Source organism: Chanodichthys erythropterus, chromosome 22, assembly GCF_024489055.1.
Source record: "Chanodichthys erythropterus isolate Z2021 chromosome 22, ASM2448905v1, whole genome shotgun sequence".
Lineage (NCBI taxonomy): Eukaryota > Metazoa > Chordata > Actinopteri > Cypriniformes > Xenocyprididae > Chanodichthys > Chanodichthys erythropterus.
In genome coordinates, this window is record NC_090242.1 from 24,472,755 (window position 1) to 24,489,820 (window position 17,066).

At 37.1% G+C, this 17,066-nt stretch overlaps 1 protein-coding gene across 2 annotated transcripts in view; it reads left to right on the plus strand.

Annotated features, from left to right (window-relative positions):
- The window catches only part of jam3b (junctional adhesion molecule 3b), a 40,416-nt gene that overhangs the window by 18,530 nt on the left and 4,820 nt on the right, over nt 1-17,066 (plus strand). For both annotated transcript variants that reach the window (XR_010893568.1, XM_067375651.1), the window contains exons 2-5: nt 13,266-13,334; nt 13,441-13,554; nt 15,168-15,320; nt 15,764-15,966. Coding sequence is in view for 1 of the 2 variants with exons in the window: in XM_067375651.1 (XP_067231752.1) it covers nt 13,266-13,334; nt 13,441-13,554; nt 15,168-15,320; nt 15,764-15,966 (539 nt within the window). In the remaining variant the exon portion in view is untranslated. The remainder of the gene's footprint in view (nt 1-13,265; nt 13,335-13,440; nt 13,555-15,167; nt 15,321-15,763; nt 15,967-17,066) is intronic.

Sequence of the window (17,066 nt, forward strand, 5' to 3'; positions counted from 1 at the left end):
TGTTTAATGTCACTAGTTACAGAGAAGAGAAGCTTTCTCTTTATGTTTCAAAGAGCACGCTTGTACTGTCACTGCTCCTGAAGAAGGCTCTGGCAGATATTACAGCAGTCCTAATTAGGATTAAGGAAGAGGTCAGTGTGCTTGCACTAGAATGTGAGGCATTTGCAGAGAGCGGCGATGACGCCATCTGTGCTGAAAGCAGTGAGCGGCTAATTCTGGAACTGAGTGCAACACGATTTACAGATTTTGGGTTGGAGCCGCCTCACGGCGAATACGTGATCCTCCGATCAGCCGAAAACAATTTGGTGAGCTAAATTAGGGCCTTTTATCGCTGATGGAGAAGATAAGCATAGCCTAAATATTGTGTGCATGTATGCAAATTCATTTCATATCTCTGATTATCAGTTTCAGTGGAAAGCAGTTGTTGAAATGGCATCTCACAGACACAAGCTTATCAGAGGGGGTGGTTAGGGCTCCCAGCTGCCCACAAATGGGATGGGAGGAGATGCACAGCTCTGTCTTACCTGCAAATGCAACCAATTAGTATGTTGCACAGTCTCTGCCTGCTGTTGACAGCTGCTATAAATAGCAAAGGCTTCTCCAACAGTAACCTGTTCTCACCCCTGTGGAAAATAACTCTTGCTACGTACTACTGCCCACTGAAGAATCAATAACCTGCATTGGGAGAGGTTCAGAGATGTTTCGTCATTTGAGCCTATATTTTAACCCTTATGTGCTGGGTTAAAAACAACCCAAGTTGGGTTGAAAATGGACAAACCCCAGCCATTGGGTTGTTTTAACCCAGCGGTTGGCCCTGGACATGAAGCTCACATGTGCAAAAACACATGTAGTCACATGTGAAATTCATTTGTTTTTTCTGTAAGGGGGTTAAATGTTTGCCTAACCTGCTGGGTAGTTTTATTTAACTCAATTATTGTTTAAAAATTACTGTATTTCTTGATTAAAATGAACCCAAAGTGTGTTGTAAATGAACATAAATTACGAAGTTTAATAAACATTTATTAAATTGCTTTTAACCCAACCGCTGGATTACAACATACCAATCACTGTCCATTTTCAACCCAACTTGGGTTGTTTTTAACCCAACATTTTTTAGAGTGTATGCGGGGGTCATAGAAGTGACATATCAGGTTGATATTTTGAGGCTTTTCATATGCAAACTTTTTATAAACAAAATGAAATTAATAAAAAAAATATGTTGTTTGGGGTCTCAGAGAGCACATATAAAAATATATCAAAATTCAATAAATGTTCACATGATCATTTTCAGACTGGTGTACACACTAGATTTTATTTTATTTTATTTTATCTTCATCCATCCATTCTCCAAACCACTATCCCAGCATCTTGAACCATAGACAGAGAAATACCATGGACACATGGCTAGTATATAGCCGTTTATAATTTAAAATATAATTTTTTTATTATTAATAATATTTTTACATGTACAACACTTGTGTGATGTTAAAATTTATATTTTTGTTATATTTTACTTAATACTTTTATTCATTTAAAAAAATTGGGGTAATAAAAGGTGATCCGCCTTTGTACTGTTGCTATCTGGAATGCTTTTGTCCTGCCACAGTAGCCATCAGGCCCTGTCCCGATTAATTTAGTATTCATTCACTCCCACTGCCTGAAACTGTGTCACAAAACAAAGGTTTCGATTGGCGTTCATGTGGACTTCAACCATGTGATGTGTGATACTAAACAAGAGGTCTATTTTTATTGGGGGAAAAAAAGAAGGCGATCTAATCAAGCCTAGTTATTTCATGTGGCTGGAATGTGGGATGAAAAGTACTTCTAATATAGTATATCTGTAAAATTAATTTCCCTGTACTGCTTTTTGGTGCCAAAATATAGTATTTCCAAATGCAATCAAATAAAGCCATAGTCAGTTATTTTCATATTCCATCACTAAATCACAGCTGACTGTCAAAATCTCACCTCATTTGAAGCCTTCTATATGCGGAAGGGGCGTAAAGGGATACAGGACAGAGATGTGGAATGGGAGATACGCACACTCACTAAGTGCACCGGTCCCGTGAACTCCAGTCGGCTGGAGGACAAAAGGAAAAGGGGCCTCCTGCAGTAGCTAATGCTGACGCAAAGTGACATGTACTCAGGCATTCTGTGACACCGCTGCCCCTCTCTCACTGGCTCAACTCAAGCTTAGTCTTTGACCTGGCTAGATCAGAGGGGAGCTCGGCTGGTGTCTAGCCCTCAAATACCTCTAAGAGAGCCTATAGCATCCACATGTGAATGTAAAAATTACAAATTCAAAGAGCAGAGCTTCTGGCTAAAAGTGAACTCTCACAGAGCACCGAATTTAGAGTAATGCAAATGAATCCCATTGCATTTGATAGTCCAACCTGGTCTAGTCTACCTAGATTTACCTTATCTAAATAAGCAAAATGCTACAGGATACTCTCTATCTTAAAATTCTAAAACAAAATTTCTTTAAATTCTTTAATAATAATTATTACTATATATAAGTATATAGATATACACTTTTTTAAATATACATGGATGGATGAATGGATAGATTTTCTTTTAAAGAATTTTTTGTTTAAGGACTACAAATGGTAGGGACTATAATGAGCTTCTTCCTGGGTTAGTGGCATCACTAACCCTAAAATTTACATAAACCCTGCCCCCGAGAACACGCAACAAAGGGTTAATTCAATGCCGGATTTGCACAAAAGTTTAACATGACGGCACATGCTAGTCAATGAGTTGAATCAACTCCGCAGCAACTACATAAATTTATCCACTAACCATTTAGAAACGTCCAGATGCATTCTAAAAGTTGTAACTTTCTTCCTGAGTCTCTCCATCAGTGTCTGACTCCGGTTTGAACAATGTAAGGCTGAACACTGTTACTGACAATCGTCATTTTGGCAGTGTTTGGCTGAGATTCTCCAGCTTTGTTGTTGTTGAGAAACTGAAGTGTGAGCTGTTAAATCTCCACCCTCTTCTGGAAAGGGGGCTGGGAGCAGCAGCTCATTTGCATTTAAAGGGACACACACAAAAATGGCGTGTTATTGCTCACACCCAAATAGAGGCAAATTTGACAAGCTATAATAAATGATCTGTGGGGTATTTTGAGTTGAAACTTCACAGACACATTCTGGGGACACCAGAGACGTATATTAAATCTTGTAAAAAGTGCATTATAGGTCCCCTTACTATACTATTGAAGGTTACAATTAACAACAGAGCCCAAATTATTAAATTCAGTTGCTATTTATTTTTTAGATATAACAAAAAAAAAAACACACACACACACACACACACACAAAAAAAAAAATTATAAATCTAATTATAAAATTATTACTCCAATTCATTTTTGAAATATAATCATTAGGGGCCAAGCACCGAAGGTGCGGAGGCACCTATTGTTATTGTTGGCGTTCTTTCTTCTTCTTCTTCTTCTTCTTCTTCTTCTTCTTCTTCTTCTTCTTCTTCTTCTTCTTCTTCTTCTTCTTCTTCTTCTTCTTCTTCTTCTTCTTCTTCTTCTTCTTCTTCTTCTTCTTCTTCTTCTTCTTCTTCTTCTTCTTCTTCTTCTTCTTCTTCTTCTTCTTCCGCTCTTGAAGTCTATGGCAGCCCATAGAACCGCTTGCGGGAAAGTTGTGAAATTTGGCACACAGTCAGAGGACAGTCTGACCTTTGTCCATAGCAAATTTGGAGTCTCTAACTCAATCCCTCTAGCGCCACCAGCTGTCCAAAGTTGCACTTATGTTTATGTTAATAACTTTTGAACCATAAGGGCTAGAAACACAATTCTTTTTTCCTCTTATTCCTTGGCTCAAGACGAATCGACGTCATTTTCCGTCATGAAAATTTTTCCGCCATTTTGAATTTTCTGAAAAACTTACTTTTTCGAACTCCTCCTAGGCCGTTACTCCGATTTTCATGAAAATTGAATCAGATCATCTTCAGACCATGCTGACAAAAAGTTATGGAATTCAAGTTGATTCCTCAAACCGTTTTCGAAAAACTAACGAACGAATTGTACGTAGTGCTTGCGAAAACAGAAGTAAGGCTGTATCTCCGCAACGCTTTATCGTATTCAGACCAAACTTGGTACATGTCATCACAAGCATGACCTGAGGTACCATGCAGTGTTTCGGCGCAGCGCCACCTACTGGTGCGGAGATATGAAAAATGGGTATTTTTGCTTATAACTTCTGATGGATTTGTCCAAAAATCATAAATTTGGTCTCGTTGGATTCGGAGAATCATGCCGAGTCGAATGATATCCAATTTTCCCAATTCGGCCATTTTGGCCGTCGGCCATTTTGAATTTTGTGCTAAAATGCTGTATTTTACGAACGCATTAACGTATCTTTACAAAACTTGGTATGGGTCATCAGCACAATGCCCTGAAGGAGCCTGAGAAGTTTCGGCACAGCGCCGCCTTGTGGTCAAAAGTTATAACAAAATTTACAAAAATGCTAATAACTTTTGACTGTATTCACCAATTGTAATAAAACTGGTCTCAGTAGATTCCTTGGGTCATGCTGAGAACAAAGATATCAAATTTGCCATAGTCAGCTAAACTTCCTGTCCGCCATATTGTTTTTCTTTAAAAACCTACTTTTTCGAACTCCTCCTAGACCGTTGCTCCGATTTTCACCAAAATTGAACCGTGTCATCGTCAGACCATGCCGACAAAAAGTTATGGATTTCAAGTCGATATGTCAAACCGTTTTCATATACCAGAGCAAAGAATTTGAGGCATGATGCAAAAACGACTCTTGAAGCTGTATCTCTTCAGTGCTGTGACATATTCAGACCAAACTTGGTATGTGTCTTCACAAGCATGACCTGAGGCAGCATACTCTGTTTCGGCGCAGCGCCACCTACTGGAGTGGAGATATTAAAAATGCCATTTTTGCTTATAAGTTCTGATGGGTTTGACCAAAATTCATAAATTTGGTATGGGTCATCAGGACAATGCACTGAAGGAGCCTGAGATGTTTCGGACCAGCGCCACCTTGTGGTCAAAAGATATAACAAAATTGACAAAAATGCTAATAACTTTTTTTCTAATTGCTCACTACTGCTGTTGGTCTGATGCTCCCAGCCATGTTGGCTTGCTTCTTGTGCCATTTTTGTGCTTGGCCCCGTAATTGCTGCTTGCAGCTATATTTTACAGTGTTATTGTCATAAATTGTTTTCATGACAAATTTATTTAAACATATTAAATAATTAAGACCTTACTAACAGGTAAATTAAATATAATTAATATATTTATTAATATAAATGAACACATAATGAATATAATAAATATATTCAATATAATGAATACACTTGAAACACTGTAATTGTGTAATCTAACCTGTGTTTCAACTGTGGAAAGACATTTTTTAAAAAAATAGCTTGAAAACAATTTATGTTTTCAAGCACAGTAACTGTTTAAATGATTATATTTCAAAAATGAATTGTAGTAGTAATTTTCAAATTAGTTTATGCAAAACTTGCCTTATATGCAATTTACAGGGATTTTTTTTAGTGTTGATTATTATATCTTTATGCCATCATGCCATCTAACACTTGCCGTTTTCTGAGCATACCAAGGTGGTGTGTTTTCAAGACGCTGCATCAAGTTATAAATAGAAAACTTTTAAAAAGGCATCTTAACTCCCTGCATTCTGTTTCATCCAATTTGCTCGTCTGCTCGTTTTTGAACATATGAGTGCATCTTATGTAGCTGTAGATTTTAAAAAGCACATCAAACATCAAAGACAGTGAACATTCCTCATACTGTAGACCATAGCAAGTCAGTGTTGTGTTTTAGAGGTGCACTTCAGGAGGAATGCCTGCTTGTTCTACACTTGCACTTTGAAGTGACGCCTAGTGACATTTGCTCAGCAGCTGAATGAATATCAGAGGTATTTTCGTTGTGGAGATTGCCTTATCTTTGCTGAACACTACTATTTTTAGTCTTTGTGGAACAAGAAAGAAACTCATTTCTTCCATGAAAGAAATCTACTCGTCGAATAAAAATCAGAGCATACGGATAGATCCAACATGAGGGTTACATGTAAATGAACAAAACATACAGCTGATGTAATGACTGTGTCTAGCTCCCTGAGGTACCTTCCACTCAGCTTTCATTATTAGACATATTCACTTGAGATTGGATGAAAAAGATGAGTTTGAGGGCAGAACAAAAGGTCATTACTGTCATTTCTCCAGCCGCTTGAGACTTTTTAGACTGTAAGCGAATGAACACTCAACTTCAGACCTCTAAAAATAAGCATTTTCTCTTCATTATCTTCTGTGCTTATGCAAAAGAGTTTCTTGTTGAATCTTTCACCCATGCAAATAAAACTGACAGACCTAAATGTAAATATGTTTAAAGGAGATAAAACCATAGTCCATTGAGGTCATCCGTTTGGGCAGCGTCAAGAGAGTAAGAGCCGTCTACAGCTGTAAAAACACCACTATTACTGACTCAAAGCTTAACCCACTACACTTTTGTGGATGCCGTTGTTTTCATGAGTTAGCTAAGCTACTTTCCCTTGAGCAGGTGGGATGTCCTACGTGGAGATTATTTGAAGAGGTGGTTTAAACCCAGCCACGCCAAGTACTGAAGCGTCTGGCTTCACAAGAAAAAATGCATTCTCAACAGAAATGCATTTTTACATGGGATTTTCCCATGCATTTTTTTAAGCTCATTGGATTATATGGGAATACATCCATTATTATGGGCATTAATATTTTTGGTTGGAGTGTAGTGGCTGTTTCTTTGCTCATGACTTGCATCTTTCTTTAAACAAACTTTTATTTTGTTTATTTATATGAGACCAATGTATTAATCCATAACTGTGTTTATGAGCACTAGAGAGCTAAATACACCTTTTAAAGCTGAAATATGTAATATTGACAACAAGTGGTTAATATTATGGGATTTAGCATTAACAAATTCTGGATGAAATTTAAAATAAAATGTCAAAAATGTGTAAGTTTAGTATTTTTAGCTGGATATTGTTATTCATTTTTTTTCCAGTTCCCCTGATGTGAAGGGTTTTTTTTTTCTGACTACTTTAGTCACATTTTTTTGTGATAAATGAAACTTAATTTCTAACTTAAAGGGGTCCTTGATTGTGATTTCACTTTTTAAAACTTTAGTTAGTGTGTAATGTTGCTGTTAGACCATAAACAACATCTGCAAAGTTACGATACTTAAAGTTCAATGCAAAGGGAGATATTTTCTTTTACAGAAATCACTTTTTAAGGACTACACCAAATGGCTGGTAGGGACTACAACGAGCTTCTTCTCGGGTTAGTGACATCACGAACCCCAACATTTACATAAACTCTGCCCCCGGGAATACACAACAAACAGGGTGAGGCCATGTTGGGCTGCTTTAGAGAAGAGGAAGAGTGGTTGTAGTAGAGTGTTTCTACAATGCTGTTTTACTCACAAAGGAGGGTCAATTCAACAATGGATTTGCACAAAAGATTAACATGACGGCACATGCTAGTCGATGAGATGAATCAACTCCATAGCAGCTACATAAATTTATCCTCTAATCGTTCAGAAAGTTGTAACTTCTTCCTGAGTCTCTCCATCAGTGTCTGACTCCGGTTTGAACAATGTAAGGCTGAACACCATTTCTGACAATCGTCATTTTAGCTGCGTGAGATTCTCCAGCTTTGTTGTTGTTGAGCAACCGAAGCGCAAGCTGTTAAAGCTCTGCCCTATTCTGGAAAGTGGGCCGGGAGCAGCAGCTCATTTGCATTTAAAGGGACACAAACACGGCATGTTTTTTCTCACACCCCAAATAGGGGTAAATTTGATGTGCTATAATAAATGATCTGTGGGGTATTTTGAGTTGAAACTTCACAGACACATTCTGGGGACACCAGAGACTTATATTACATCTTGTGAAAAGGGGCATTATAGATCCATTTTTTATTATGCTACCTTGATTTGGGTATCATTTGTTTTCTTTCAAAGAAAATGCCACCCCATAATGCACCGCAACAGGCTCAGTGAAAAAAAAAAACACAGACAAAGCGAGAGAAATGTTAATGATGATAAATATAATTGGTAATGATAATTGTTTTACCCAAAATTTGTGTAAAAATTAAGCGTCAGCGTTAGTTCAGGCAGGCCTCGTAGTCAAGCTCCGCTATCAGCTGATTCTCAAATTCCAACCCCACCCATATCAGCTGATGCAATTTCTATGGACTCCATTGGCAACTCTAAAATAAGGCGCATTACTTAAACGCAGCTTCGCAGCACGCTGCTTGCAACCCACCTCCTCCCCAGCTCCTCCTTAAACTTGTGTATAACTTAATCAGTGTCATTCTGTTGTCATTGATGCATGCTCTGTTCTCAATAGGGGGATTTAAAAAATGGGAGGTTGTCCCCAGAAGCTGCTGCTGTTCCCAGTCTTGGCTTTCATGGAGCTCATGAAAGGACAGGGAATTTAGAACAGAGCCATACCACCAAATTGTAACTTTAGCAAATATGCCGATAAAAAATTGACTAAATTTTGTCTCTTGTAATTTTTGACTTAAGTTGTCCTGACTGAAATTGAATTATTGCCTAATTAAAGTGCTTCACATTACTCACTATGAGGTTCTATGACCATTAAGATGCTCCTTTAGAAGACAGCTGTCTATGTAGGTGGTAGGAAGCCCACTAGATTTCATAAGAGAGCTTGCATTCCTCCCATCTGCATCAAACAAAAACAGATGCCAAAATGCCCATGAGACAAAATGTGAATTTAAAACACGTTGTCTCCTTTGTTATTTCTCAATGGTTGAGAAATTCAGCACTTGAGTTTATAACAAGACAACATTTGCCCTCATGAGTCTACACAAGTGTTCGTACAGGCTGTAGCATAAGAAATACACGCCTCAGCGAAGTCACACTGGGAATATTGCTGTACAGTTCTCCATGTGTCAGTGGAGGAGGTTTTGTGACCTCTTGCACATCATGAATTGTTCAGGGCTACAAACATGCAGATCGTTTTAAAGCTGCGGGGGTAGAGCCCGAGTGTGACTGTCTATGTGATATCACTCTGAGCTTCAGAATCTATTCCAGTTGGATACGATCAGCTTATAGGGAGCTATGGGACACATCCAATCAAATCCCAGTGAAGTAGACCCAGGATGTGTAATGAATGGCTCTGTGGGCATCTCTTTCTCAGCCAGTGAACAACCTCCCAGCCTCCTCCCCCCTAGCGAAATGAATCAATGCTACAGTTTAAAAATAACAAGGAATATTATCCACTTCATGCATTGCTGAGTGAACCGAATGTGTTGAATGCTCTCTGACTGGCTGCGTCGGAGCAGAATGTGCTTCGGCTTTTCTGCACACTGGTCGCAGATCACGATGTAGGGTGTGGTGGGTTTTAAACGTTGCGCTGTGGAGGCTGTCCAAACAGCCCCATGATTCTGGCTGTATAACTCATTTCTCTGTGGTGTAATGTTTCTCCATAGGCCGTCATGCTGAGTTAGGTGTTGATGCCAGGATTAGAAAATGGCCTCCTCGAACAGGGCGACCTTACCGTCGTGCGCTTTTCTGGGTTTAATTCCAAGGTGGTCCATGCGTGCAGTTTTAAAGAACTATTCCGGGTTAAATCCAAGTTAAGCTGAGTAAACAGCATGTGGATTACCACAAACAATAATTTGGGACTTTTTTTTCTTATTAAAAAAAAAAAAAAAAAAGGAAAAAAGAGGCAAATATCAAGGTTAAGGTGAAACACTTATTAAGAGCAGCAAGAGCTGAATTAAGAGCAGAAATGTGAAGCTTATAATTTTATAAAAGCAGTTCTATCGTTCAAAAGTTTGGGGCCAGTAAGAGTTTATTCAGTAAGAATGCATTAAATTGATCAAACGTGACAGTAAAGACATTTATAATGTTACAAAAAAATCTATTCCAAACAAATACTGTTCTTTTGAACTTTCTATTCATCAAACAATCATTCTAGGAAAAAAAATGCATCAGTTTCCACAAAAACATTCAGCAGAACAACTGCTTTCAACATTGATAATTATAAGAAATGTTTCCAAATCATCATATTAGAATATTTTCTGAAGGATCATGTGGCACTGAAGACCAGAGTAATGATCCTTTACAGCAACAAAAATAAATTACATTTTAAAATATACTCAAATGGAAAACAATTCTTTTAAACTGTAATAGTAACTGTTTTTACTGTATGTTTAATCAAATAAATGCTGTGTTGGTGAACATAAGAGACTTTATATTTCTGACCCTAAACTTTTGAATGGTAGTGTATCTTAAGTTTTTATGTTAAATATTGTGCTGTAAAGTTGTTTTAAGTCATATTTTTACTTTTTATTTTATATTTTTTTGTTACATGGTCATGGTAAGAAAGTTTTAAAAATGAATACCTGTAACTTCAAACAAAAAAAAGAATAGTTAGCATTTTTTCACACTAAAATAAAGTTAACATGCATATTTGTTTGTCTTGTGGCTATCATATTGAAGCAATGTCAATATTTTGGTCTTTACTGAGTGGCCGTATTCACTTCCTTTAAGCCTTACTGTAAGTCAGACCCTTCAAAATAAAATGCTGTTGATTGATTTTAACAGCACACAGATGCATTGTGTAGATATGGAAATTAGGCTAAGTCAGTAAAGCTCTCTCTCTCTCTCTCTCTCTCTCTCTCTCTCTCTCTCTCTCTCTCTCTCTCTCTCTCTCTCCATTATATTATTCAGTTCTGTAATGCCCAGGATTTTACCCAGGCATTACACTAAGATTACTGAAGAGAAGCAACATTTATGCCTCTAAAGGAAGAAGTGGAAGATTAAAGCTCGGCTAGGATTGTCACATCTCATCCAGCTGTGCTCTCCTAACAGAAAGAGAGAGGTCAGGATATGTAGGTCATAGAGCACCTGCCTTGTTTGAGGGCTCAATTATCCCTCAAAAGGCATCAGACCACAGAGACTTCACCCGACAGGACAGACCCTACATCATCGGGTGAGGTGTATAGAGGCGAACATTACTGACACAAGCTACGGTTTTTGTACCAGCCCCATATTTAATGACATGAGAGGACAGGATGTGGCAGACGGAAAAAGGGAAAAGGATACGAGAGATGCCGTCACCGCTTCCTGGACGTCTAGTCAGAGAGTGGTCAATGGCCTTTGTGTCCTCCATCTGGCTGGATGTGATTGTAAAAGAGGATGTAAACGTGTGGATGTGTTTGTGTGGGGGGGTTTTCTGGGCACATCCTGCATTCTTTCCTATTGTGTCATTTAATTGTTCAGCACCTTTTTTTTTTTTTAACTACTGAATTAAAAATATTATTTACACTACTTCAACCATGCTTAATTGATCTGACTATGAAATTAAATTCATAGTTATACTGATTTATTCACAATAAATAGCAGTAAATCAGATCTTTGGTGTATGCAAGGCGTCAGGCTGCGACAAGGTCACAAATGCGACTAAAAAAATCTTTCAGGAAAGCTTTGTGTGCTGTTTGACCTGATACCAGTGTTGTTTTTGTTCACTGAAACTATTAAAAATAATTTTTGGTAATTGAAATAAATCTGAAATATTATATTATCACATTACATTACATTATTATTTAATAAATAAAATAAAATATTCCGAAAAAATAACTTTAAAAAAATTGAAAATTAGAAATGTTCCCTTGGCTACTAGCTGCAATAAATAAATTGAAGTTGAAGTATATGAAATAATTAAAATTGAATATGAAATCAAATAAATTGGAGCTAAATAGAAATATTTAAAAAATAAAATTAATAAAAAGGACAAAAGCACATAATGTTACTACAGTTAAAATGAAAACAAAATATACATAATATTTTTTTTAAATAATTTAAAATATCAATAATACTGTAATAGTAAGTAATGCTAAAATAAAACTGGATCCTACTAGAGTGTGCATGAGTGTTTTGTGTATGCGAGTAGCAATGTCCTGATTTGTGATTAAATGAACTGATTCTTTTGAATGATTCAGTCAAAAAGATTCAACTTGCTCAATCAGTGAATCATCCAGAGCCATTACTGAGTTGACGACTGACTCGTTCATTGAACTGTGATTCGTTTTTCACTTGTGTCTGATTGTAAATGAACCGAGAATAGTTACAGAGATGTATATTTTAGATTTGTTAAAAATGACATCATTCTATTTAGTCTCTGGTTAACAAAAATGCTGATTCACAACAGTTATGTTGTATAAATTAATAATGGTATTTAGGAACAAAAAGTGGTTGTTAAAGAGGGTTATTTTTAGAAACAACACCAATATTTCTTACAGTAGCGATCTTGGTTATACTGTCCTTCTCACTTTTTACCGCAACACGCTAATGTGGTTTCTCTCTCAGACTTGCAGCCTTGTCTTTGTATTACTAGCCTTGTTCTGTGTTAGACGGGTGAATTCTCAAGAGCCTTGGCCCAAAATACAATCATCAAAGATTCATAAAAATTATCCCTAGCAATCAGATGGCCATTAAAATTTCAGTGCCCTGAATATATGCTCTTTCAGAAAAAAACAACAACGTTTTTGATATTTGTATGGACACAATATTACCACTGACACAGTGGTTGTTTATGAATAGTGTTCAATCGCTTGTTCATGGTGAACCCAATGCTTTTAACCAACCAGCTTTTCCTAGAGAGTTAACCTGTAACCTTTTAAAGTGGTAGAGAAAGTGTTTATAGGTCACGTTTTATGCAAATAGAGCAAGTGTTTTTCTTCCTCTGTGAACCTACCGAACGAACCCCATTACTAGATTCATTTAAATACATTTTCTTGATGTTGGACAAAAACGATGAGACACAAACTTCTAAAAATAGTATGAACTTCAAAGTTGACCTTTTTGATTTAGCATGTTTATTAGCGACTACGTGAACTTAGTGAGCCCCTTTGGCCTTCACTTTAAAGCAGTCAGCTGTTATTCATAACACAGAACGGAGACTACTTGTCAGCCTACACAATCATCTGTGGTGGGACGCTTTTACATCAGTGATGTTTGTTGTGAGAGTGAAACTAAAAATGGCTGGTAACATATCCGTTCACAGCTCACAAGGATGCGAAGAATGTGTGCTGTCAGGGTGGAGGGGTTGGCCGCTGGGCTCGACTGTTAATTGAGTTTCGTGAATCTTTACAAGAGTTCAGCGGTACCAATACCATGTGTAGTTTAGGCCATGAAATGTCAGTGGGCGATGTTCAAGTTGTTAATTCCACATAAAACTGATGTTTGTCTCTTCTCATTGCAGGCTACATCAGCACCTTGGCAGTCATCCTCAAGACGACGAACACTAAACCGTGGGTCAATGAGTTTGAATGTAAGGCCAAGTAATTTCCTCTCCAGCGGTCTTTAGCTGCTGATTCTAACATTGAACACACCATTTGAAGTGCTCACAAGATCTTCCGTTTTGTCTTCCCGTGCAGCAATCGAGCTATCCTGCATGATAGAGTCGATCACCACTTCTAGTCCCAGAATAGAATGGAAGAAGATTAAGAATGGAGAGCCCAGTTATGTATATTTTGAAAAGAAAATAGCAGGTAAACTATACAACACTCTTCTGAACACTATGCCATACAACACACTGATACATAATATTTTACAGTAAGGTTCAAGTTTCCAACATTCAGCTAATACAATAGTTAACATTAAGTAATTTGATAATTCTACATACAGTACACAAGGGCTACCGTTCAAAAGTTTGGGGTCGGTAAGATACTTTTAATGTTTTAGTCTCTGATACACAAAGAAACAAAACAAAAACAGTACAAACAGAAATATTGTGAAATATTATTACAATTTAAAATGACTGTCTTCTATTTTAATATATTGAAAAATATAATTTATTCTGTAATGGCAAAGCTGAATTTTCAGGATCATAACTCCAGTCCTCACTGTCACATGATCCTTCAGAAATCATTCTAACATGCTGATTTGGTAATCAAGAAACATTTCTTATCAATGTTGAAAACGGTTGTGCTGCTTACTATTTTTGTGAAAACTGTGATTTTTAAACATTTATTTGAAAATAGAAATCTTATTTAAGATGATTAATGTCTTTACTGTCACTTTCAATGTCTTTACTGTCACTTTTGATCAATTTAATATGTGCTTGCAGAATAAATGCATTACTTTCTTTCCAAAAAGAAAAATCTTAAATGTGCAATGTGTAAATTTTAGGAGGATCTATTGACAGAAATGCAATGTAATATACATAACTATGTTTTCAGTGGTGTATAAAGACATTACATGATGAACCGTTATGTTTTTATAACCTTAGAATGACTCATTTCTATCTGTTAAGTCGCCATTTTGCGCCGCCATGTTTCTACAGTAGCCCTAAACGGACAAACTGCTCTACAGAGCGCCTTTGCTTGACTGGCTACTCTCTGCTGTCTCAGACGATGACATCTTTGTCCTGTGTTGGCCACCGTAGCATCTCTATATTGCAATTCGCAACCTCACCCCTAGATGCCGCTAAAATTTACACGCTGCACCTTTAATGCCCCCAAACTTTTAAAAGTGTATGCCGTTACATTTCAATTAAATATAAATTAGCAGTACTATAAATAAATATGAATGAACATTAAACAATTATATATTTATACATTAACACAGCTTACTTGAACAAACACTGAACGATACCTTAACAGCATTTATTAATATAGGTTAATTTCTACATATGCTTGCGAATACATTTTAACACTTCAAATTATATATAAATTAACATCAAGTAAAATATTTTGACCAAACACCATTTAACAATGAATAATATAGTATTTATTGTATATTATAAACATATTAGCTATGTTATTCTTGTTATTATAAATTAACATTAACCTACATTAATAAATGCTGTAAAGGTATTGTTCATTTTTAGTTCAAGTTTGCTATTGTACCAGCTGTTAAAGTGTTACTGTAAATGTAATTAATTTATTTTATGAAACCTAATATGTAAACCAATGATGAATTAATGAACTGAAAGGCATTGTAAAGTGTTTCTTCACATACCATCAGCATTTGGTAGGAATTTTGGCTTGGAGTATATTTTAAGTCCCACATTTTATAAACATCACATTACATGTACAAGAACCGATTTCAGTCCACCTATTTCAACCAGCTGTGAACCATCTCTCGTTTTCCTTTTCTCCAGGTGACCTGGAAAAGAGAGCGAAAATTCGAGAACCCGCAACCTTAGTCATTCTCAACGCAACAAGATCTGATACTGCTGATTACCGGTGTGAAGTCACCGCCCCCAATGACCAAAAATCCTTCGATGAGATTTTGATATCACTTATTGTAAGAGGTTAGTGGTTCCACTCAAATAATTCTACATCTATTGATTCTAGTCCTCTAATTGTTTGACAGCTCCACAGTATTATGCCTTGTGCTGAAATGGCTACTTTGTGTAGATACTTTTGAGAGTAATTTTGAATCTGTTGTAGACGTAGCATTGTTAGTACTTCCCAACTGCTTCGATGTAACATGAGACAGAGCCGCGAGCCAACGCACCCACCCTTGGCGCACATTTGAGGATGCTTGCTGCTTTAACCCTACAGGGCGTGTCCAGGGCTATATGAGGAAACCTCTGAAACTGCATCTGAGTTTAATCAGGGATCTAAAAAGGGAAAGAGCAGCATGTTCAGTTAGTCAGGATGCTTGCAGTCAGAGTCACTCTATGGTGCATGTGTGCGAGGATGCTATTGTCTGCGCAATTACGTTAAGATGATTCTCTTGTGTGCCATGCAGTGAGGCCCGTCATGCCCAGATGCTCAGTGCCCCAGTCCGTCCCGGTGGGCAAACCAGCAGAACTGCATTGTGTGGAGGATGAGGGCTACCCGAAGTCCCAATACCAGTGGTTCCGTAACAAGGAGGAAATCCCAGAAGACCCCAAGAGCAGCCCAAAGTTCTTAAACTCCACTTACACCCTGGACGGAGAGATGGGCACTCTGGTGAGTTCGGAAAAAGAGGCAATGGGGTAGGCATAGGGATATTTTTGGGGAGCCAGTTGATGTGCGATGGGCTCAGCCATGAGGGGAATCTGCTGCCCTCATTTGCACATTCCAGAGTGCCATTCTCCGCCATTTGTACTCGGTGCCCTCGTCAACCTTCACACCACTTTTTAAAGTTTGGCCTGCACTGCAGTACAGCCTATTCCCCCTAAGGAGACAATGTCTGAAGGCCTGACTGGGTCCTTTAAGATCTGCCTGAACCTTGTTTGACACCTCTGCCTTACTTTTATAATGTCGCACCACAATCAGAGAGATGCTTCCAGGTTTCAAACAGATTTTTGTTTTTGTCTTTTGATGAGAGGATCCTTAAATTTTGTTAATATTTCATCATGGCAAATTGATTAATCCGTTTTTGGCATCTCATTTTAGGTGATGAAAATAACATTTAAATTGATGCAAGAGTTGAAAATGAATCCAAATATTCAAACCATTTAGTACATTAAACATGTATTTTTTATTCTTCTTTAAAAAACATTGTTAGTTCATTGTTAATATCCTGCATCCGTGCATTTTTTTAAAGTGTGTTTTTAAATAAAAACATGTAATTTTTACAATTTTATTAATTTATTTGATCAAAAATACTGTGAAAGAGTAATACTGTGAAATGTTAAAGTCCCCCTTGTCGTGAAAATCAAGTTTTTAATGTTTTTTATATGTCTGTGGTGTTTTTAATATGCTTTAAGACAAACCATGTGCCATTGCTGAGTATTTTCTGTTTAAAAACTGCAGTGATCTCAAAAACGCAGTTCGAAATCGCTAGTGTTTCTGAAGTCATACACTACCTTGCAACCAATCACGTCAACATGCCGGCGGGCTTTAGCATATTATTAACCATGACCACTCTGAAGCAAGGGAGTATCAAGAGAATCCTGGTATATTGTTCTGTTGATATCTGTTAGATAATCAGGGGCTAATTAGCATATTCATAGGCTATTTTAAGGCATGAAGACAATTTTTTAACAGGAAAAAAAGTTTAAATATGTAACTTTGGTGATCAAAGATGAGTTTTAAGAGATAAAATTATTGAATACAGGGGGACT